Source organism: Aedes aegypti, chromosome 3 (genome assembly GCF_002204515.2).
Source record: "Aedes aegypti strain LVP_AGWG chromosome 3, AaegL5.0 Primary Assembly, whole genome shotgun sequence".
Taxonomy (NCBI): Eukaryota; Metazoa; Arthropoda; class Insecta; order Diptera; family Culicidae; genus Aedes; species Aedes aegypti.
The window spans coordinates 212,440,203-212,464,827 of NC_035109.1; the positions used below are offsets into that span (position 1 = coordinate 212,440,203).

General features: G+C 37.0%; 1 protein-coding gene across 1 annotated transcript in view; it reads right to left on the reverse strand.

Moving 5' to 3' along the window:
* Positions 1 to 578: 578 nt before the first annotated feature.
* Positions 579 to 24,625, reverse strand: part of LOC5570008 (uncharacterized protein CG3556) — a 209,870-nt gene continuing 185,823 nt past the window's right edge. Inside the window, exons 4-8 of the mRNA XM_021850353.1 lie at positions 22,032 to 22,315; positions 21,649 to 21,971; positions 21,504 to 21,581; positions 21,358 to 21,440; positions 579 to 2,717 (exon numbers count right to left, since the gene is read on the reverse strand). Coding sequence (XP_021706045.1) covers positions 2,656 to 2,717; positions 21,358 to 21,440; positions 21,504 to 21,581; positions 21,649 to 21,971; positions 22,032 to 22,315 — 830 coding nt within the window. The 3' untranslated portion in view covers positions 579 to 2,655. The remainder of the gene's footprint in view (positions 2,718 to 21,357; positions 21,441 to 21,503; positions 21,582 to 21,648; positions 21,972 to 22,031; positions 22,316 to 24,625) is intronic.

The following is a 24,625-nucleotide window of genomic DNA, read 5'->3' on the forward strand; positions in this document are numbered from 1 at the left end:
ATTATAAGCTTTTTATGACAAAGGACAAATTCGAACATTTTTGTGAATATTTCGAGTGTTGAAACAAATTTTCTTATGGTTTTTATTGTGGTGGCTATTTGAAGCATCCTTTAGCAGATCAGAATGACACTAGACATTAAAACACTGTTTTTGTGGTCAAATCCAGGGTGGCTCATATTGCACCCATTGCCCCTACGAGTTTCAAATTAATTTGCGGTGCCCTTGGAAAAGTACTGTAGCGCACCAGGGCATTGATATTGAATGATATGCCAAAATTGTTAGCATTGCTTTAAGACTTCATTCGAATTTACTTCAGAAAACTATATTAACCCAGAACCAATACAGCCGGAATGCATTTCGGATATATTCAAATGAAGATTAACAGATTTTGTTGTCTAATTTTTTTTTATTTTAATATTCTAAGCTATATATTGTATATAATTGTCATACCAATAAATCAATTCATCTGATAAATATTTGTGTGGTACCGTTTCTACTCTGTCACAGTTGACTTACATGTGAACAACTAATAGTTCATAAAATGAAAATTTGTTATTTGCTTTTATTACTTTGATCCACAAGAAATTTCATTTTTTTATTTATTATTTTGTGTTAGCTTAGTAGGTGGTGGAAATACATTTTGTGTTCGTAGTTACATAGTTAAGTGTATATCATTTATTCCACGTTAGCAGTAGCAGACTTTTCGATAAATGCAACGTATAAAACGAAAGATTGTTCATTTTACAAGAGGTCGTAGAACGACCGATCGCTTTAAATACAACTAAAAACCTTTTTTTTCGTGAAATGTACTGTACTGTTGAAAAACGACGTATGTCGTCTTTGGGTGTATCGTGCAACATTTGATAAATTAGTCTGAGCATTGATAGGTATGGATATAGTAATTATTGTATCTATTTGTATAAAGCAGAGATGAAATAATGATCTTTGAAATAAAATGTATGCATAATCGGATTATTCAATAGCATTTTATAACATACTACTCCACATATGTCATTACCCGACTAATGCTGATTATTATTATGTTCAGTTTAGTGTGACTGACTGCTCAGTACAATTGTGTCTGGGAAGCCACAATGCAACCCGTTTTTTATTAGTTTCCGTTTTCCCGCTGGCGCACGTGTTAATGTGGATGTTGGAGTTCCTTGATATACTGCATAAATTATTGTCCATATTGATGCTTTAAAATAAATGTCCTTTGATCACATTTTGACTTTATTTGCATATTCATCATATTTTTCCTATTATGCCAGTTGCTTTGTATAGCATGTGCACAAACGATGGGATTGATCAGCGCAGTATTCTAAACATAAAATAGAAGCTTTTGATGTTTAGGTGATTAATTATGCAAGCAAATCACCATATGTATTACGGTTTCAAATTGGATTGAACTGTTGCACTTTGCTTTTTAAATTTTCCTTGCCATTCTGAACGCGTCATGTAAATCCAAATTATTTAAAAGAATGTTTTTTGATATTTTTACACTGTTGCCTGGTGTAATCAGTTCATAGCAAAATATTCTCCGATTCGAATTACGCTGAAAAAAATCAAACTGGAGAAAAATATGCAATCGTTTGTTTAACTACATGTCGGTCACGGGGTTTAATGTGTTACTTTGGTAGTTTTAGACTGTTATCAATAATGCAGGATATTTTTATAATTGAGTTAACATATTAATTGCAAATATATTTCTTAAAATTAAACTTTGAGCAACATTACTTGAGTACTTGGGTCTCAGCTACATAGTTCTATCTTCTAGTGTAACATATTTCCAACTGACTACAACTTAAAAATTCTGGTAGCACACACGAAACTGGTAAGCTCTTAATAGGTTTGTTTAAGCTGTTGAATGAGATTTTCTTTTTGTGAATAGCCTAAATTAAAAAGTCGCAGGCTACCGTCGTTAAAGTGACAATGGGTTTTAGGGAACGATAGATTGGTTCTGTGTTGTTGCTATTTTGAAGCATTCCCTGTTCCATTGACCGAATTTCAATCGATCACCCTCTTAAAAGGATGACAGTGGGCAATTTTCTTTTACAAAAACAAATGCTCAAGCTCAGTTGATTATTGAGGTTAAATTACTAAACAATCAAATAGATAAATCGTATTTTTAACCCATTCTCACCTCGAACGACGGCATATGTTTGAATATGTCTACCTATTTAACAAATACATCTATGTATTTCATGCATTGTAGTTAGTTGCTTCAGCAGACTAAGGGGTTAAAGAGTTTAGTTAACTCTTACTCAGACCTTACGTCTGATTATATAAAGTTGTTTCCCTTTATGTAAAGATAGGAAGCAGGTGTTTTCTTATAAATTTGCTACCAGACACTTCTGTTAATGATAATTTTTCTCCGTTTTTTACTCATTCTTCTACCATTCGTGCTTATCTCGACTTTATGTTCCCTAACACCATTTGTTTGTCTCACCTTTTTGTATTAGCCTGTCGGTTCTCAGCTCTCGAGTACGACATCCAGCGTCTCCATCTCTGTCGCCTTCTAGTGATATAATTTCACTCGCCTCCACGTGTTTGTCTTAGATTGAGTCCATTTTTTGCTTCGTTATAAACACATTCTTCCGCGTATTGCGCTTTGCTGCAAGGCTATCCTACTGAGGTGAGCTTCGGAAAAGCGTTTTAAAGTTTTTTATACCAGTAGAGATAATGTTCACCATCTTCCACCAGAAGTTCATCAACGCCTAAGGTATAAGTCCAATAATAGAGGAAACGGAAGGAAAAGAAAATAAATAGTTTTTAAAGAAGGAAGCAGAGAAGTTAACTAGCGTAAGTTTAATTACTGTCAGGCAAAGTTTGGATCAGCATCACTATCAAAAGAGAGGTGGTAGGTAATGAAAACTTTTGATATGCTAACAAACTAATCTGTTTTAACAGCAATTTCCAATTATTACATAAAAACTTTGCTAGTCGACGTTATTTTTTTGTCTTTAGTCTTTAGTCGACGTTATGATAGACCGGATAAAAAAAATAGCGGAACAATAACTGACTAATAGACTGACATAAGTTTCACGATGGCTAGTTGTTTCCACAATGCATATTTTTAATTAAACAGTTTCAAATTAACTTGGGTTTATTGAATTATGCATTATATTTATTGTCATAATATGAGATGATCAGAACACGCTCGAAAAAGAGTTCAGGAAAACGTGAAATGTCAAAAATACACCGTGAACTACCGGTACGTTTAGGGTGACTATATCCTGAAGATTCAAAATCAAGATATTTTGAAATTTTCACAATTTTCCTGTAAGTTCCTTTTTGTCTAAAATCCGAATATAACTAATTTTCCAAACAGCAGCAATTTCGAAGGCGTTTTTAAATTTTAAATTTGAGAACTATAGATGTAAAAGATTCGATAATTTTATGGTGAAATTTGAGGGATTTTCCGTTCAAAGATGAGAGCGCCGTATATTTGGAATATTTGGAAACAACACAAATAAAAGAAACTGTAAACTAGCGTGTGCACAACCAAATTTCTTCCGGATCACTTCAAATTTTGGGAGGATCATTTTCATCATAATTGACATCGTTTAAGCATAGGGGAGCAAAAGCTCCAAAATTTGCATCAGTCTAGTGTGCCAGTATACTGACAAAAAATAATTTAAATCCGTTAAGTACTCGATGAGCTGTGAGAGTTTTAGTAATTTTTCTTTCACTCAGGCCTGTACGGGTTAAAAAAATATCGTATTTCTCGGAAGATCTGGAGAAGCTGCTATTCAGCGGGTATGAGTATTAACGGGTGCACGACGTTTGGCATAAATACGTTAGATATAAGGACGTTAGGCATATGGACGTTTGGCATAATGGATGTTTGGCATAATGGATGTTTGGCATAATGGATGATTGGCATAATGGACATTAGGTATAATGGACGATAGGCATAATTTCCAAAATGAAAATTGAAATTATTTGTGCGAAAAGTTAGCTGACTTTTTTGGTAATTGCGAAGAACTTCAAAGATCAAATGTGTGTCCTTTGAAATGCGATTGCCTTGCAGTCGTCCCATAGTTATGAATCCTTTGAGGTCAATTTCTAGGACAAAACTTGATTAAACGATCAGCATGAAAATGCTGTAAATGCTTCATTAGCTTTGTGGTAACTTTTGTGACTATAGAGTAAAGTCATGCTGAAGGTGTTTTAGTTCGGTTCCAAGTTGATCCAGGATCCTTGACTTTGACAAAGCAAACTTTTGATTAATATCTGTGGAAGTGCTCCTAGAACACTAAGCCAATAACTGTTACCAATTGGATGGTTTACCCTATAGCATCACCACTGATCAGAGAAAAGAGCAGAAGCAATGGAGGTCTATACTGCTGTTCAGTGTGAACAGGATGTACCGCTGCATATATACATGCTATAAAACAATAATCACTATTGCATAAATCACATTCTTTTGCCTCAATTTCCAATAAGAACAATTCTCGATGTTAGATTTGTAGTACTAGATTCCAAAATATGAATAAAATAACCCTTTCAAATATAATTATAAGATAGGCATGCAAATAAATAAAACACTCCTAAGAAACGGTCAAATTAAATAACACAGAACACAGTTTGTTAAACACTAGGTACACTTCACATACAAATCATACCAACTGGATCGGATTAAAAAGAAGATATGTCGAAAATGAGGGAGACAATACCTAAAAAAAGGGAAAATCAAGGGTAATTATTGGGTCAGAGCCAACTAGAAGGTCTTTTCCACACGGACAGTGAACGAAGTCAGTTCGAAACCAATTAATAGAGACCAGTTAAAATTAGTAGTTGTAGTTATCTGAACAAAGTGGAAGAGTTATATAAAACCACAAAGAACCCCCGTTTGAATCAGGTAAACCCAATAATCTTACCCTTACGCGAATGTGCTAAGTTTGTCCTCATTCCCCTCAATTAGGACCCATTAAGTTATAGACTCCGCTGTAAAGCGTTGAGCACCCGTCGGTCCTCTAGTACCGTCGGATAGATTGCCAAGCACGTGGAGGCATCGTGGCTTCCGAAATACGATTGTAGCCGTTAGTCATCTCACATCCGAGCGTCAAGGCGGCGCTGAGAATTCCAATAGGACACACGTCGGTATCCAGTTCGTCATCCAGCGGTTCCCGATCATCTAAGCCGGCCGGCCAACAATACCACCCCACACACAGACACACACCTCATCAGTAGAGTAAGTAGAAAGAATAAAGTGTTTAAAATTGAAGACTGTTGTAGTTGTTGAGCTTTCTGATCGGCCTGCGTGTCTCTCCGTTGTCTAAGCCGACCCTGAGAAAAGAGGCGGGTGTAGCCCACCCCAGACGGCTTCCGTGGCTTGACCAGAAGTCAGGGGAATGCTTGGTCAAGATCCTTCAGGTCTTGGCATTCCAGGAATTGTTCTCCAGTAACATAAATTTGGTTGAGGCATAATGCCAAGAATAAGAACAACGTAACTGTCGCTTTCTCATTTCTCATAAGAGATTATCCCTTCTTTAAATTGAACAGTTGACAGTTATACTGTCGACAAAATTATTGGATTTAGTGCTGCTAATTTTTTAATCAGCAGATTTTTCTTCTTTTATAATTAAACTGTTCTTATTCAGTATTTAATGTCATTATTGCTCTTAATACTTCCATCACACATTTTTTTTAAATCATAGGCTGTTACCTATGTGATAGGTCACAATCTTGTATTTGCTTTTTGTATTTTTTCTTTTCTTTTTGTTGTATTTTTTTTTCTTTCTTTTTTTTGTAAATATTTGTACTAGGTTTATATTTTTATAATATTGTAATTACTTGTATATTTGTAAATAATTATTCTCTAACAGTAAGATTCCTCAAAATAAAATTGTAAATAAGTAAATGAAAATTCCTGAATTTCCTTTCCTTCGATTCAAAGCTCTCTAAATTATAATGTAAATAAATAACAAAACATCTTCATATAATTTCAAATTCAAATTTAAATCTTATCCTACTGTCAAAAATCCCCTTGGTATCATAGCAAATCCACTCCTTTTATCCTTTGCCCGTCAGCACCTCTCTGCAGAATGACAACTGCGCAGAGAAAAATATAGAATGACGTCATGCCGACAAGGATTCTGCTTGGTCATGAATCCAAATAAAAAGGGATGCTTGAGTAGACGAAGGGCTCTTTTGGTAACAAAAATTCCAACAGTAAATGTGTTCCGCGGTTTCAAACCAAGAATCAATTTATTTCTCAGGAACAACGCGCCGTGAGTGCTAAGGTGAAGTGACCTGTTATCACCCGTGATTAGTACGTTCCCGGTCACTTTAAGCCGGACTAGGAGAAAGGCACAATCCTGCGTGAGAGACACCCCTCTGGAGATGCCAAGACGACACAAAGTGGAAGCAACCTTTACGTCGACTACCCAAGGCCGAAACCCAAAAACCGATAGGTTCACCGTTTTGCCAGCAACCGCCGCCTTCAGGTGAAATTAAGGTGCAATATATCCCTTTCCTAACCCTTAAAAATCCCCATATCCAATAAATAATAAAATTAACCAGTGTATTGAAATTGAATTTTAGTGTTAGTTTATAATTATTTAACGGGCAATTCCCTATCCGCCACCTCTTAAATTGTGAAAAATGAATTCGCGACACAAGTGTGGGAAGTGAGTCCGCCCCAGTGATTCTCCCGGATAGACCCTGAGAGGGCTTAAATGTAAATAGTTCAGCAAATTATTAGTTTTTTGAATTGAAGTTTTTTTAAAGTTTTTTAGTTTTCTAGTGTAGTTCATTTCTTATTATTTTTATTCTTAAAATTTATATTGAAATTACAAAGTGAATTAGTATAGAATTTGCCGCAAAGTAACAAGGCTGTTCTAATTTTACTTTTCAAACTCGACGAGTTTCAAATATTTTCAAATTGCTTTCGGAAATGCTTATATATGTGGCTAATCAAAATTGTTTGGAAATCATCGAAAATTGTTGACAGAAGAGGCAAAAGAACTGTTTTTACTACATTAAATTGATGAGCAGACAAGGAGTGGGAATGTAACGCTCTTCTTGGAGCCACACTAGCATAATATTACCATTGAGATAATGTCACCTATCATAACATGAATATTTGACTTGACTCTAGATTATTGTCTTCAAGTTAATCATTTACAATATAAGTACTAGAAATTATATGGAAGATTTCCCTTTTTTTAAATTAACGCAATCATATACTCACCAAAATAAACATCTCTAGAAATAAATAACACTTGCATATCGCAAATATAAATGGATACTTACGATAATTGATTGAGCTGGACTTTAGAATAATAACAATGATCATGACAACAATCTTCTTCCATATGTTGCGATAATGGAATCATTGTCAAATTTCGTAACACCAAAAATAGTAATTTATAATTAATCAATAACCTCGTAACGCCTTTTGTGTGAATTTTTCACTATTTTTTATGTGCTGTTACATCTTAAGGACATCCACCCATCCCATCAACGTAATGGAATTGTTAAATGGACCGGAATCATTTTCGATATGAAAATAATTTTGAATGGCACACACGCAAGCTATTTTATGTCAAACGTCCATTATGGCTAGCGTATTTTATTCCTAACATCCCTTATGCCTAATGTATGTATGCCTTACGTCCATTATGTCTAACATGCTTATGCCTAACGTCCTTATGCTCGACGTCTTTATGCCTAATAGGGTATACTCAGTATTAACTATAAAATAATTGCTTTTCTGAAAAAATTATCTATATCTTTTTCGAAGCCATTCGGATGATACGCCAAAAAACTTGCCAGAAAATACTCATAGGGCAGCATCCATTTATTACGTAACGCTAAAATTGCAAATTTTTGACCCCCTCCCCCCCGTCCGTAACGCTTTTTGTATGGAAAATTTTATTTGTTTTGTATGAGCCGTAACGCTGGAGCCTACTTCCCCCTCCCCCTAGAGCGTTACGTAATTTATGGGCGCGCCTAGGTATCATTTGAAATCTGCAAAAACCCACAATAGGAAGCCTCTTTGCCAAACTGTCGCTTGAAGTTTTACAAGCGTATACCTCACAAAAAATCCATCTTTATGAATTTGCTGAGCGTCTCAAAATATCAATTTATGTATCCAAAAACATCCTGCAATAATCTCGCCAACAATTTACCGAAGATTTTTGAGGGAAATCTGAATAATCTTACGATTTTGAGAAGCATTTGTCAAAGATCACTCCAAAAACTCATGTTTAGTCATGATGTTAAGTACGGGATGCTGCGCGGTCTTGCATTCCCTGATCAAATTTAGTACTATTTAAATTTATAGAAAATAATCGAAAGTACTAAATTTGATATACATAGGAGAAGGATTCGACCGTGATTGTTTTGTATTATTTTTGTTTTATGGCTGTAGCGGTCATGCGACTCAAAGGTAAAGGAAGTCTATAGAAGCAAATGATTGAAACGAATAGGTGCATAGGCGTCGCAAGGAAGCAACAAGATTGAAATTTAATAAGGTGGTGAAAATTTGAGCAAGCCATTTTAAAAGTCAGTAAGCATCGAAGCGTCCTGTATTTTGTCTAGCTTCTCTACTGGAAAAGGGTTGGCTCAAAGCTTTGAGCTTTGCTACCACACAGGCAAAATACAGGAGGCTTCAATGTGCTTTTATACTGACGGCAATCAATCGAACGGTTCTATCGATCGATGACTGATATTGGGAATTGACATGCGGTCAGAGAATTTGTCTCTTTCATGTGTGCTCTTCCCGCCAGTCACTCAAAGCTTTGAACCAATCCTTTTCCAGTAGAGAAGCTAGGCAAAATACAGGACGCTTCAATGCTTACTGACTTTAAAATGGCTTGCTCAAATTTTCACCACCTAATTAAGTTTCAATCTTGTCGCTCCCTTGCGACGCCTATGCACCTATTCGTTTCCATCATTTGCTTCTATAGACTCCCTTTACCTTTGAGTCGCATGACCGCTACAGCCATAAAACAAAAATAATACAAAACAATCACGGTCGAAACCTTCTCCTATGTATATCAAATTTAGTACTTTCGATTATTTTCTATAAATATCGTCTCCATTTAAATTGCAAATTAAGCTTTTTGAGTACATCAGTGACAGCAATTGTACAAACTTTCTCATTCGATACTTTTTGGAGTCTAATAGATTGCATTCAAATGAGGGGATGCATCCTCGCCATGCATCTATATAGGGTAATTTGCCCATTATTGCGGTATTTCCTATTATTGCGGTATAAGAATTAAACCCCCATTATTAATCGAAAACTCTATTTTCTATGGATATTATTGATGATGATGAAAGCTTATAGTATTCCCAAGCTGTACCAGATGAATGCTTTAAAAATTAAACGATTTTGATCGTTGGAAGAACAGTTTTAAATGATGCATCAAGAAAAGCCTATATTTTTAACCAGTCTCTCTATCTACGGGCGGGTTTTCATAAGCTTAAATTTTTAAGTTTAGAACCAAAACAATTGTATGTAGCGGGTATATCAGTTCAGTATGGATGTATGGATGAATTTTGAATCAAAGTTCTATATTTTCGAGAAAAAGCATATACCGCAATAATAGGACAATGAAAATAGCATTATGCCTATTATTGCGGTATCTGTAAATCTCATTCAAAAATTCGATTTTTCAATAGTCATTTTAAATGTAATTGCTGGAAACATTAATTATATTATTAGGATACTAATTAGGGACATAATTTTGAGTTACTCATACATTTATGTAGTCAAACAAAAGGTTCATGTTTATTTTTACCCTGTAGTTACTCTTATTTACAAATATTCTGCAAATAAACACAATGTTTTACCAAAAATTCACGTGAACTGACTGAAAACCGGAACACATGCCAAAAATACGTTGAACAACTAAGATATAAGATGATCGTAAGGAAGCAATCCTTTAAAATTGTGTTGCTTGTGGGAAATATTTTTAAAAGCATCGAAATTGTAGGTTATACTTAGGTCAACAAAGTCATTTCTTATATAGCGACTAGTAGTCTCAGATGGAAGAACCTTGTCTATTCACTTTAACATTGTCCACCTACAACGAAAGAGGAGACGAAACTGGCAGAAAATCATTCGATTCTATTAATTTGTTTTCGAATCGTGACATACAGTAATGAATTAGTTTTACTCATAGATAGGTCTAAAGTCACACAAATTAACAGTACCGTGCAGTGTCATTAACATGGAGGGAGCATAATCTGAATGCTCGAACATTGTGTGGTATTGAATGTAATAAAATCTATGATTTTTTGTATACCGCAATAATAGGACGGCACTACCGCAATAATAGGACAAAATACCGCAATAATAGGACAGAGGAAGAGCTTCAGATTTATGTCAAAAAAATGTAGAGTAAGGTGGGGCAAAAGTTCGACCTTAATGGTATAATCAAAGTTTCCAGGAAAATAATAGCAGATGAAACAAAACAAATACCATACAGCGAACCTTCAACATATTGGCTATAACTTTGCTGAACAAACTTGTGTCAAAATATTTACCCATTTTTAGTTATAATAGTTTCAAAATTGATTGTCTTAAACGAACTTTTGCCCCACCGGTGGGGCAAAAGTTCGAATCTAGTGTTGGGCAAAAGTTCGTTGGCTAAAACAAAAAATATCAATACTTTTATGCCAGGCATACTTTATACCAGCCGTAAACTTATGTTTGCCGAAAAATACACACTAAATTTTCATCAAAAAATGCCCAAAACAGGATTAATTGTAATACACCCAAAAAATAGCAATTTTTCGCAAAACTAAGTGAAAATGTAAAATTTTTGTGACATTTTTCGCACGATCAGGCAAATTTCGCTAAATTTGAAGGTAATATGTAGATTTTAGGAAATTTGAAAAATTTTCCGTGGGTTTATACATGGTTCGAACTTTTGCCCCTCAGATTCGAACTTTTGCCCCGCTATGGGCCAAAAATTGATTCCAACTATTTATGGAAAAACTAATATACGTCAAAGCATCCTTATGATAGGCCTAGAAACGCCCGTACATAAAATATTGAAAAATATTTTATCTTCATTTGGTTCCATGCATCGAAAGTTTGACCAAATATTACAATATTTACGTCGAAAAACAACAAATAGCCATAACTTTTCCAAATCTTGATCGATTTTTATGATATTTGGAGTGAAAGTCTCTTACTTGAATAGCATTCGAACCACCATGACATTTCTGAATTTTGATTTGATTTGAGCTAGAAATCTTAAAAAGAAACTCTTGCCCCACTCGAACTTTTGCCCCACTTTACTCTATGTATTATTCCAAAAACTACTTTTTTACTTCACGATGCTCCAGATAAAGGATAGTTTTAACACTTAACATTGTGAAATACTATAATATTTAGATTTTGGACACTGCAATACGATTTAAATTTCAACACCGTGCTTAAGTCCTCCATAATAGGACGGATACCCTAAAATAACTCAGGAAACCTTAAAAGAATCTCCAGATCTGCTAAATCAGGACGGATGGTAACCCTAGGTACGTTTTCATGAAGAACGTTCAAGAAGAACAACCAAGCAACACATTAATCTAAACACGATGTATTTTTGATTGTTTTTCAGTTCATTACAGTTGTTCACGGATACGAGAACGGATTTTTTCTGTGTAGAAAAACGGCACCTTTCAAAGTAGAACTAAGTAGATGAAGGTTGAACAAACTCTTAATTACAATTTACTTGTTCGGTACTTTCCATACTGGGCAATAACCCCTCTACCGGCAGCTTAATTTTTTACCACAAGATAAAAATTCAAATCGCGATAACTTTTTTGTTTCTCGGTATTTTTGCACCATTTTTCCACAAGTTCTCAAAAAACTCTTCTAGTTTTAGAATCTGTGTCAATATTGATCATTGGTCATCCAGATCCAGAGATATTCCAAAATTTTTTGGGGGACCGACGCGTATCTATAACTCAGGTAAACCTCACAGGCTACAGATTTTTTATCGTATTCGGATATTCATTTATCGGAACAATACATAAATGAGAGTATGCTGTGAAAAAATGAAGCAATTTGGAGCAGCCGGCTTTGAGTAATGAGCATTTATGTTGCTGGTACCACGCTGGCCAAATAAAGATCTTGAAAACTTCAAAAAACCTCATATCGTAATTTTTAGATATCTCTAGGAATACTTTACCAATTTGTATGATTTTTTCAGAGTAGCTTCTTATTACAAGGCATTGTATAGCCCACATTTTAGTTTTTAGATCAGTTGACGTAAAACAAAACGGCCGCCTAAGACATTTTATATGGAAAATTTCGGTCCCCCAAGGAACATTGGAATATCTTTAAAACCAGACCACTAATTATCAATATAGACACGGGTTCTTAAACTAGAAGAGTTAAGTAGATGAAAAATCGACTTTAGTACTATACCATTTAATTCTACTACAGTTTGTATCCTTTGAAAGATATGCGTATTTCGACCTCAACTGTGAGGCCGTCTTCAGTGTCGTGTTCTAGACTCGACACTGAAGACGGCTCGAGTCGAGTCTAGTACACGACATTGAAGACGGCCTTACAGTTGAGGTCGAAATACGCGTATCTGTCAAAGGATACAAACTCTAGTGGAATTAAATGGTATAGTACTAAATTCGATTTTTCATCTACTTATAGGTATTCTACTAAACAGCTCGAAGATTTATTATCCAGAAGAGTTTTTTTTGAGAATTTGTGGAAGAATGGTGCAAAAATACCGAGAAACAAAATCGTTATCGCGATTTGATTTTTTGTCTTGTGGTAAAAATAGAAGCTGCCGGTAGAGGGGTTAATTGTGAAATATGAAATATACGGAATTGATGAATTGCTGCAAAATTAATTATTTCAAAAATCAAAACATGAAGAGCATAAATGCCATGTTGAACTGTAAAAGCCAGCAAAAATTTTCTTTTATTTTTATTGACTGATTCGATAATTTTCGTACGTCAATATATATTTGGGATTTTCGCTAACGGTCTAATCCGTAACCAAAAACTCAGTGACAATTTACCGAAGTCGGTAATTTGAAATAGTTGTAAATTCCACTCTCCAAATGATAGTTTATTAGTTTATTACCTTACCGGCTGATGTTAACCGTCTATTTCTTGGCATTATGTCCTCACTGGGCCGAAGCCTGCTTTTCAGCTTAGTGTTCTCTTATATGCACTTCCATATTTATTAATTGAGAGCTTGTTTACCAAATTTGCCATTTTCGCATTCGTATATCGTGTGGCAGTTACGATAATACTCTATGTCTAGGGAAGTCAAGGAAATTTCCTTTGCGAAAAGATCATGGACCGACCGGGAATCGCACTCAGACACCTTCAGCATGGCTTTGCTTTGTAGCCGTGGGCTCTAACCACTCGGCTAAGGTAGGCCTCCTGATGTGAATCATACATGCTTCGAAACTATTGTTGAAGACTTTCGGTTATATTTAATGATCTTTCAAAACCGGTACAACCAAAAGTAATAATTGAGCTGAAAGAACTCTCTGATTGCTCGGATATAAATTGGTGTCTAAAAAAACTTTGAGTAAGAGTTTTTCAGGGGTTTACAAAATAACATGTTGCAATTCAAACTATCCGAAACTGGGAGACAGGACCATATCAAATACCTAGACCATACGAGCCACCGTAATGCTTTGGGGTTGATTTTTGAAAACGTATTTTTGTGATAAAAAAAAAATTTGGGGTGGGTAATGTCTATTACATTACCGCGGGGTTGACGTAGAACTACGATGATTAATAATTTGATTTGTCATGTGTATGAGTTTGTAAGTGTACTAGTTTTGTGTTGTTATTGATCGGATGAAGTTTTCAGAAGTTAACTCTTTTTGGACTCATTTTTTTAGTCCTAAAAAAAACCATTTGTCGTTCTGTGGTTCCGAGAACCAGTGTTTGGTGTTCCAGGAATAATGCCAGATGATTGAATTTGTTTGTTTGGTCGTTGCTTCCTTGTGTTGCTTGGTTGGGTGATCGGTTTCTGGCTCCAGCTGTAGTTCGCCAAACTCCTCCAGTAGATTAGATGTTTGATAGCTCGGGTGCTTCGATTGTAAGAATCGATAGAATCGGTCCAGTGCTTTGGTCTGTAGCAATATCCATTGTATGAGCATTTAGTATTTCATGCAGTTTGTCTCAACGCGTCACTAATCGATGATTGCCTAAGCGCTGCAGCTCATTCCTTAAGTCAACCCTCTTGGGAGAATTGCTGCCTTTGGCGTGATGGAACTTGAAAAAATTGGTAGAGTTTGTCAAAAATAGTCCTTGCAGTGAAGTAACCCGCGACAAACCAACATACACCAATTGCTGATCCTGGCTTTTGTCATAGTCGTACACGACCTCGGGGAAAGTTCCACTTTGCGACTTATGAACAGTAAAAGCACAGGCACTAGCCATCGGGAACTGAATGCGTTTGCATTTGATTATGCCGCACTGTTTGAAAGTTAAATAAAAATTCTCTATACAGGAGTGAATTTGGAATTTCAAAACCAAGAGCCTTACGTTGGCTTGAAATATTTTGAACTCTTATAACTGTTTTCTGGTTTAACGAAATTCCTTGAATGGCACCTCAATTGAAAGACAAGACATCAAAGGGTCATGTCGTTTACTTACTGAATCCCACATACCTGTCCAAATAGTTTTATTACTGTTTTAAAAGAGAACGTTGATTCAAGCAAATTTATAAATAGGGGTGCTAGAGAAGATTTGACGTCATTTGCTTTCCATTCTCCGCATGGATCGCATCTCAGCAGGCAAAAGATCGTCTGGCTCTGACCGGGCGTGCTTCTCAGGCACAGACATCGATAGCGAAGGACCTCCCCGTTTGTCTTGCTTCGCTCAAATCAAACTGTCGAGCGAGCGAGAGAAGATGCCGTCCGAAGCCAAAGCCATCAGCGCTGCCACCGCCAAGAAAAAGAAGAAGAAGAAGAAGAGGAAGCAGTCCACAGGAAAATTTGCGGTCGAACTGTGAACACGGTTGGGCAAGTCATTCTCGCTTTGTGCTTCACCGCTTGTTTGCGTTCACCCAGCCAGATTTAAAAGAGAAATATTTCCGACTTTATATATGACTTCTTATATTCCTAAATCAATTTCACAGCTTCATACAAAATTTCATTTGTCATGAATAATTTATGACTAAACATTTTGAGACTGTAATCGCGGACGCTGCTGCAGTGCCGTCGGGGTGAGTGCTCAACATTCCACAACGATTGTAAAATAGAGTGCCATTTCCAACAGCGTCTTTGATGTTCCATATTTTATGGGAACACTTTGATTAGCAAAATTATCACATGTAACAAAATTGCGACATATTAAGAATGCATTTGAAAAGATATTCTCATTGAACAATTGTAATAATTTTGGATCAGAAATTTACCTTCATAATAAGGAAAACTATTGATTATCAATAGCTCGTATTGAATATTTAGTTAATGTCAACCCTTCCAGCAATTCATGTTCGACCAATTTCTCACGCATTAGCATTCTCCGCAATTTTCAAGTAATTCCAAGCCCAACACATTATTGGCACATAGCCATTTCCCAGATTGGTCGATCAGAAAGCAAAGAGCACAAGAGGAAGGAGCATCATCTTCTATTCTGAGGTTATAAAACATGCTTCCTTCGTCGGATTCAGTATCATTCCAATTCCGCTTTCGAGCTGTTAAGAGCTACTCCGAACTTGCTCAGCGAGATTTACCTCGCTGCTAGAAATCTGCTGAGCTGTTAATCTTCAAGCTGCCAATCCAGCATCTGGTTTGTGAAATCGCTCAAGATTTCTAGGTTGACCGATCCGCGCTTCTAGATTTCGACTCGTGGTCACAGCATCCAAGCTCAATTGGCCCTTTTCAGGGCCAACATACGTTCATAAAAGGGTTTATTGGATGATATTTACTGATTTATCTATAATGATCTAAATATCGCGGTATACTACAATTTGGTTCACATAATTTACCCCACAAAATTACATGAATTTGAAAATTTACCGCTGCAGCGCCGTCGGACCGTAATAACATCATACTACTCAGCATTGTATGATATTTCTAACAGCATCGTTGATTTATCATATAATAGGGGAACACTTCCTAAATTCTCGAGTATGGAAATTGGAAAATGTATTAAAATTGCGACAGATTTTAAATACTGTTCAATAAACTGTTTCCTGACCAATTGTAATGAGCAACTATTGATCTGAATTTTTTCTACATGTTAGTCTATTGCAAATGTCATAGTATATAAATCAGAACACATTGAACATTGATCAGAAATATTTAAAATTTGCACGAAATCAAAACATGCATGGTTTTTAATTTATTGTAAGCTACTAAAATAATGTTGATATTTTTACTGTCCATACGAACGCGCATGTGAATTTTCGAAGATATGTAAATCTCTAACCAAGACATCAACTTCATGTATCTTATCCTAGATTGGTCAATCAGAAGAAGGCGAAGAATACGAAAGAAAGGAGCATCGTCTGCAATTCAAGTTATGTAAAACATACTATCTTCGACAGATTCGGTTCATTTAAGGGACGAATGACCTTCGGATTAAAATCCCTCTGTAACAACAACAGGATTCGGTTCATTTCATTTACACTTTCGAGCTAGTAAGAACTTCTCGTGATAAACACAGTATAGCTAGTAATATTTCTTAATGTGCTTACCACATACTTGCTATAATATCTTAATTCATCTCGTAGCATCATACAATATCTGATTTATCACGAATAATCGACAATACGACAATTTGAGGATGGTCCGAGAACGCAATAGACAACATGTAGAAAAATCAATTCAGATCAATAGTTGCTCATTACAATTGGTCAAGAAACAGTTTATTGAACAGTATTTAAAATCTGTCGCAATTTTAATACATTTCCCAATTTCCGTACTCGAGAAATTTGGAAGCGGGGGCCATGACTGGTCCTGGCTGGAAATATTCGTGGGGAGAAACTCGGCTCTTTGCTGCAGGAATTTCATTAACAACTCTTTGGCAAAGCATACATTTTCCGAGGAAAGTTCTGCTAAAAGTGAACTTTTTCAAAACAACTCTTTTTGATTGGAATATTTATCAACAACTCTTTGTCAAGTAAAATCATCCTAAATAACTCTTTGCTCCATCGCCAAACCAAACCATTTCATTGAATTCATCAAGTACAAGAATATGAATGGTAAGGAGAGGCAGATGGTGTGTATTTCGCTGGCGTTAGTTTCCAACAGGTCGCCGGTTGGCGCTGACTACTAATCCGTCCACTGAATGTTTTTCAGTTGTTGCTTTCGCTTCGTTGCTCTCTGGTTCCGTTCGCTACTCGCACACTGCTGTGGCTTTCACGTGCTCTTCTTTGCTGCTCCGCTGCTTGATCCGTTCGTTATGCCGTTCGATTTGTGAATGAGCTGGGAGCAGAACAAACAGTGGTTTTATTTGCTCGAGCTCCGTTCACCGATGGCGAGTGGTGGGGTTCTCGCTTGGTTGTTTCGTCACACCGTTCGCTACTCGCACGCGATTGGTTATTGCTTTCGCGCTATTTTCGTTGATGGTGTGATTCTTCGCTGAGTAAAAAACTGCAACTCTTTTTTTTCATGCAAAATGACCAACTTTAATAAACTATATCTCAGTTATTTATGGACCGATTTGAATGAAATTTTCACAGAATATCAGACATAACTTAAATTTTAACATATATTTTTGAGTGATTTTTCCAATCACACGTTGAAAAGCAGTAACGGGTTTGACTTAAGTGAATTTTTTGACGTTTTTTTATAATTGACATAACTAAACATATTGAAGGAAAAGCTTCATGGTATCTTCAGCAAAGTTGTAGATTTTTGACGAGATGAATAAGTTTGCTGAAGACAGTTTTTGTGTAAGGCTATCAGATTTTAAGATAAAGTTTTGAATTTTTCGTCAAAAATTACAGTTTAGTCAAACCGTTATTACCTATAAACTTGTGATTGGAAAAATTATTCAAAAATATATGTTAAAACTCAAGTTACATCTGATGTTCTGTGAATGCAAAAATGGAAACTTTGGCAAAGAAAGCTCTCAGTTAATAACTGTGGAAGTGTCATAAGAACACTAAGCTGAGAAGCAGGCTCTGTCCCAGTGAGGACGTTAATGCCAAGAAGAAGAAGAAGAAGAAGAAGAAGAAGAAGAGTAAGAAGATGTGAATAAGTTCTCTGTTTATTCGACAAACCAGCTGAATATTTCATGGGTGCACAACAGAAACAGGGTAGCGGATCACAGGGATTTAGTTGAAATCTGGAAACGTAGCTCAATCTTGAAATCTTGAGCGATTTCACAAGCCAGATTCTGGATTAACAGCTCAGCAGGCTTCTAGCAGCGAGGTACTTCTCGCTAAGCAAGTTCGGAGGAGCTCTTACCAGCTCGAAAGCGGAAATGGAATGAAACTGAATCCCTCGAAGGCAGCATGTAACCTTGGAATAGCAGATGATGCTCCTCCCTTTTGTGCTCTTCGCTTTCTGATCGACCAATCCGGGAAAAGGGTATGTGCTAATAATGTGTTGGGCTTGGAATTACTTGAAAATTGTGGAGAATACTAATACGTGAGAAATTGGTCGAACATGAATTGTTGGAATGATTGGCATTCCCTAAATATTCAATACGAGCTATTGATAATCAATAGTTTTCTTTATTATGACGGTAAATTTCTGATCCATGGGTGCCAAAATTATTGCAATTGTTCAATGAGAATGTCTTATCAAAAGCATTCTTAATATGTCGCAATTTTGTTACATGGGATAATTTTCCTAATCAAAGTGTTCCCATAAGATATGGAACATAAAAGGCGCTGTTGGAAAAGCCACTCTGTTTTACAATCGTTGTGAAATGTTGAGCACTCACCCCGACGGCATTGCAGCAGCGTCCGCGAGTACAATCTCAAATGGTTGAGTCATAAATCATTCATGACAAATGAAATTTTGTATGAAGCCGTGAAATTGATTTAGGAATATTAGAAGTTATAAATAAAGTCGGAAATATTTCTCTCTTAACTCTTTTCCACAAATTTGATGGCTCTGAAAAGAACCGATGGCTTTGTTAGCTTCGATGTTGTTACGGATAAATAACACTGCTCGGACCAGCAAAACTCAGGGGGCTTCTGGTATTTGCTCCTATCGGGATTGCTTCTTGACCACCAATGATGATTTCATCACGAGTCGAAATTTTGATGCGCGGGTCAACAGCTCCTCGGCCGATAATTTGCGGCGGCGATGACGATGGCTGGGTGAACGCAAACAAGCGGTGAACCACAAAGCGAGAATGACTCGCCCGACCGTGTTCACAGCTCGACCGCAAATTCACCTGTGGACTGCTTCCTCTTCTTCTTCTAGGCGGCGGCAGCGGTGATGGCTTTAGCTTCGGACGACATCTTCTCTCGCTCGCTCGACAGTTTGATTTGAGCGAAGCAAGGCAAACGGGGGGGCCCTCGCTATCGATGTCTGTGCCTGAGAAGCACGCCCGGTCAGAGCAAGCCGATTTGTCGCCTGCTGAGATGCGAGCCAATCGGAGAGTGAAAAGCAAATGACGTCAAATTTTCTCTAGCCACCCCTATTTATAGATTTGCTTGAAATCAACGTTCTCTTTTAAAACAGTTATTAAACTATTTGGACAGGCATGTGGGATTCAGTAAGTAAACGACATGAAGCTTTGATGTCTTATCTTTCGATTGAGGTGCTAATCAAGAAATTTCGTTAAGCCAGCGAAAAGTTATAAACGTTTAAAATATTTCATGCCAGCGTAACGCTCTTGGTTTTGAAATTCCAATTTCACTCCTGTATAGAGAAGAAAGACGTACTTCTACGTCAAAATTCGAGTTGAAGAATTTTAGTATACTTCACTTTTTTTAAATGAATAGTAAAAAGGTGTCGTTAATAAACCACGCGTGGTCATTTATGGGAGAGAGGGGAATCTGACCAAATACAAATCATTTATAGGGGGAGACTGGAATCTAAAAAATACATATTAAAAAAATGTATGGACAAAAGACCACGAGGGGGATGAGAGGTCTGAAAAAAAAGACCACGTGGTTTATGAACAGCCCTAAAGGGTTAAGCAAAATTACAATACATTAGCATGATACCATTCAATCGCTCTCCATCTGTGTTGTTCTTTAACCCTTAACCGCTCTACGAACTACAAGCGAGGTGACTGAAGACGCATATGTGTTAAATAAAAAAACACAATGCTTTACTACCAGTGGAAGAACAATTTTACCATGTTACAGAATCGATAATCCTGAAAATCGAGTCTTGAGAAACCATGTTCCAATAAAGATGGTGTATTAGAAAACAATAAAGCTATTGTTGAGAGCAATGTTTGCGTACATATCATTGAAATATGAACGGGTTTTTGAAAATTAGAGATGTTTGAAAACCGATGAAAAGTTGACGAGTTGTCTACAATTTGATCTGGATTAATAATCAATTTGAATATGAAAAAAATATTTGAAAGCATATAAATCTTCATTGTACCAAATTTAAACTAACTGAAGACAAACTACAATTTTAGTCTATCACCTCCTGTCTCCCAGTTTCGGACAGCATGATATTATACGATATCTTTGTCATTTTTGCTCTAGTCTCTCAAATACGGTATTTTCATGGATTTCATCAATCATGATATCAAACATACGAAAATATTAAGAAGAATGAACGTTTCAAACAACATCGTAAAATGTGATATATTTTACCTTATATGAAAGAGGTTTTTGATGGACGTTTTTCAGACTAAACAAAATTCAATTTACTTTTCTTATTGTTTCAATTGCATTGAATTGGCAATAAAAAAATAATTAACTCATTACGTGTGGTAAAGATGGACAAATTATGGGTGAAATTATGAAAAAAAAACCCACGTGCTCGGCTGGGATTTGAACCCAGGACTCTTGTATGCTAGACGAGCGCTTTACAAACTAAGCTACCGAGCCACTTGGTGACCCAATAACTGAGTTGGTTACAAGTTTAGAATTCAAATCCCTACAGACCACGCGGACCCCTTTCATAACCCATATCCATCCATCTCATGTTCGTACACACGCGGGAAGAGCGAGTGCGATTTATTTAGTGTTGAAACTGGCAATAAAACGTTCAATGATGTACAAATTGATAGAATTCGAGACATTTTCACCTTTTTGTACTAGAATGTTTCTTTTAAACGCTACCAAAATGATGTTTAAATTATGAATTTAGATTCTGTGGAGCATTATAGGCGATCAATTAGAGAGAAAAGCTAAACGCTCAACAAGCTAGAATTATTAATGTTCTCACTTTCCCTCTCAATTAATATTAGTTCATCAAATATAATGATACGAAATAGTCCCACTACTGCCGAATTTTGCCCACTACTTACCTAAAGGCGCGATTAACTGATTACCAGGAGGATTCTTCGTGTCCGGTTTCTCCGGTAATCGGTACAACAGCCAGTAGTGGTAGCTATTATCATAAACGATTAATAAAATGAAATTGAGGCACGTCGTGCTCGTGAACAGATCTTACCTTTTCGGCTCCTCTTTCATTTCGGCCAGCGTGTGAACGTAATGTCCGTTGGGCCACTCTCGGGCTTCGAATTCAAACCTGGATAAATGGAAACCATTATTGAGGATGATGGAAAATATTAATTACGTAGTCAGCAAGTACGTACTTCGGGTCTATTTCCTTCGCTTGCTTCATAGCTTGGAAAAATGTGGTGTTTTTTGGGGATGTCAGATCCAGGGAATATTCCTGGGTTACATTGGTGTCCACCCAGAGCGTGTAAGTGTAAGATACATTCTTGGGCTCTGCTTCTTCCACTGATGACGTTAAACCAACCGGAGCGGCCAGTTTTTGATCCCCATTTTCATAATAGTTATCGTTGGAATTATCTCGTATCACGTGATCACATTGCAAGGCACGAACGGCCCCTAACCCTTTCCATCCGAGGGCGAGCGTTATATCTGCGGTCAGTCCGACTCCTATGGTGGCATCCTGTGTGAAGCATTAGTGAGAAAACATTTGCAATTTGAATTGACCAATAATGCTTTTTACCTGTCCATCCTGTAGTGGCTCTTCCGTCCAGCCACCATCCAAACGCTGTTTTGACAGCATCCATTCCGATGCTGCTGACCGGTTCCACTTTCCTGCTGGATCCGGTTCCAAATCTTGTAGGGCTTGCATGGCCAACGCAGTACTCCTCAGCGAACCAAAACTGCCCTGTGGTCCTTGGAGGCTAGCAAGACCTCGGGCTGGCCTCCTTATGAAATGCTGCAAATGTCGATGACGGTGGTCCGTCACGATGCACCGGAGAGCCAAAAGTACCATGGCAATGGTATCTGAAATATTCAGCACAGTAATTTGAACAATTTTCGTCGTAAAACTTGAGTAGAATGCAGAAAAATTACAGACTTTTTTACAAATTAGTTAATTGGAAAAATATTGTATGGTAGATGTACCAGTTATGGCCATAGTGATTCCCTATTTCGCCACATGGGACTTACTTGAATGTTTTCACATTTTGAAAGATTTTTTGTGTTGTAGTAGTAAGATTTAAGATATATCTTTATGTTTCAACATTCAAAAAGTTTTCAAATGTGAAAGTTATCGAAATTTCCCGTATGGCCAAATAGGGAACCACTATGGTCATAACTGGTACACTTTCCCTATTCCATATAAGAATTGAACTGTTGAAGCAACAGGACAACAAGGTTAATGACGAGACGACTGGTTCGGTGAAGAATGCCAGAGAGTGACAGACGTGAAAAATGTCGTCAGCGAGAGCTAAAAAAGCGAATCCACCACAGAAAGAAAAGGCATCACGGTGAAAGTGTGATGGCTGGAGAAACTGTGCGCTGCACAATACCGTACCAGTACCCGCCCTGAGGAATAATCGAGGGGAGAATTTGTTGACCGATAAAGGGCCGTTCTCATTGCGCCGTATCGGGCCGGGGCTGAAAAGTTTGACGGGGTTTTTCGTTCAGTTCACACTTCGACCGTGCTTATCGGGCGAGTACCGGATTTCATGAAGCAAGATTGCACGCAAACTACCACGAAACTGTAAAATGGTTCTGTTTTTTGCAGTAAACCTGCCCATAAATGCATAACAGTCCCACGTGAGTTTTCGTCAATTTTTTGTTAGTTACGGGAAACTTCATTAAATTGTATGTACTTTCATGGTATTATAAGAAAACAGTACGTTTGTTCTAGAAATGTGAAAAACAACATCGAACTTAGTCTGTCCTACGTTACTAATAAACGCATGTCAGTCTCGCGACTTGTGTGATAAGGACTCGCGAGCATTTGTGTTAATAAGGAAGTCAAGTAAGTGAAATATATTTACCCACAATTCGTCCCCTTAATGCTACAACTTTTAGAGTTCAATTTGTCGAAACATAAATCATAATTAAATCTTGCAGATATTCACAGATCATAAGCGTGTGATTTTTTCTTGTACTTGTAGCGATGCCGCCGTCTTTGAACATCCACTTGTTTCACGCTCTGGCAAATATAGCTGGTTTGCTCTCGTGAATCCAATGCCCAGAGCACCGTGTTGAGACGAATACGGTGGTCCTTCGAGATGTTAAGCCCGCAGTTCATTATACACCCATAATCGACAAGCATTAGTTGGTGTGATGAAAGGCGCTTATTGGTGACGGTGTATCTCGCTTTCAATTCTTTTTTTGTTCTCTTGCGTTTTTGGCGAGTTCATCAATGGCCGTATAACTTCCGTCTGAGTCCATTTCATCAGTCCCCGCCGCATATTCGGTGTCCTCCAAAGATTTCAAATAGCTTACCCAATGTTCAGGGTACGCCTTCGGTGGAAACTGAAAGGTGTCGTCGCCACCAGCATTGCGGTCACAGCCGTCCTTACTGTTGAAGCCAGCGCAGTTGTCTTCTGAGCCCACGTCATTGTCCAACGGGTCGCCATTGGCCAATATCCTGCACTCATCCTCGGAACTAGCAGAAGTACCACAACTTTTCAAATAATCTAGAGCAAACATTTCCGCGACTTTTAATGTGGACACTAAACTGTCAAAATAACAATAATTCACATGTGAAGACCGATGCATCATAGTAAGCACTGATACCGTTATGCGTTTATTCTCGTACATTCAAGAGCAAATAAACGCATATTAGTCACGCGTACATTTTCTCGCAAATCAACTAATTATTTGAGAAAATTAATAAACAAAATGTATGTAATACTGTAATCAATAGTTCATTGCACCATTTGAGTGCAAATTTGGGTGCGAAATATCGTTTTTTCAACTTAATTGGAGTAAATAGAGCAAAAAAGTGTTCACGACTTCTATCGCGTTTTTCTTAGGTGCGTTGTTTTGCTAGTGGGACTGGTATGCATTTATGGGCAGTATAGATTGAGACTGATATACAGTTCTGGTATGAATGTTACTGTGGAAATTTAGAGAAAAAAGAATTAATGCAAAATTTTTATAAGATTTTCATTAGTTATTCGATCAGGGAAACGTGAGGGTGGTTCTCATTTCTTAGAAAAAAAACGAAAGCCAAAAGTTGGTAGCAATATATGCCTAGATTAGTGGGAGTTCCTGGATCAATCTGAGTTCCCTCTAGTTAGCAACTACTGGATTGTATAAGGGTCGCATACAGCTTCAATAAAATTTCTACAG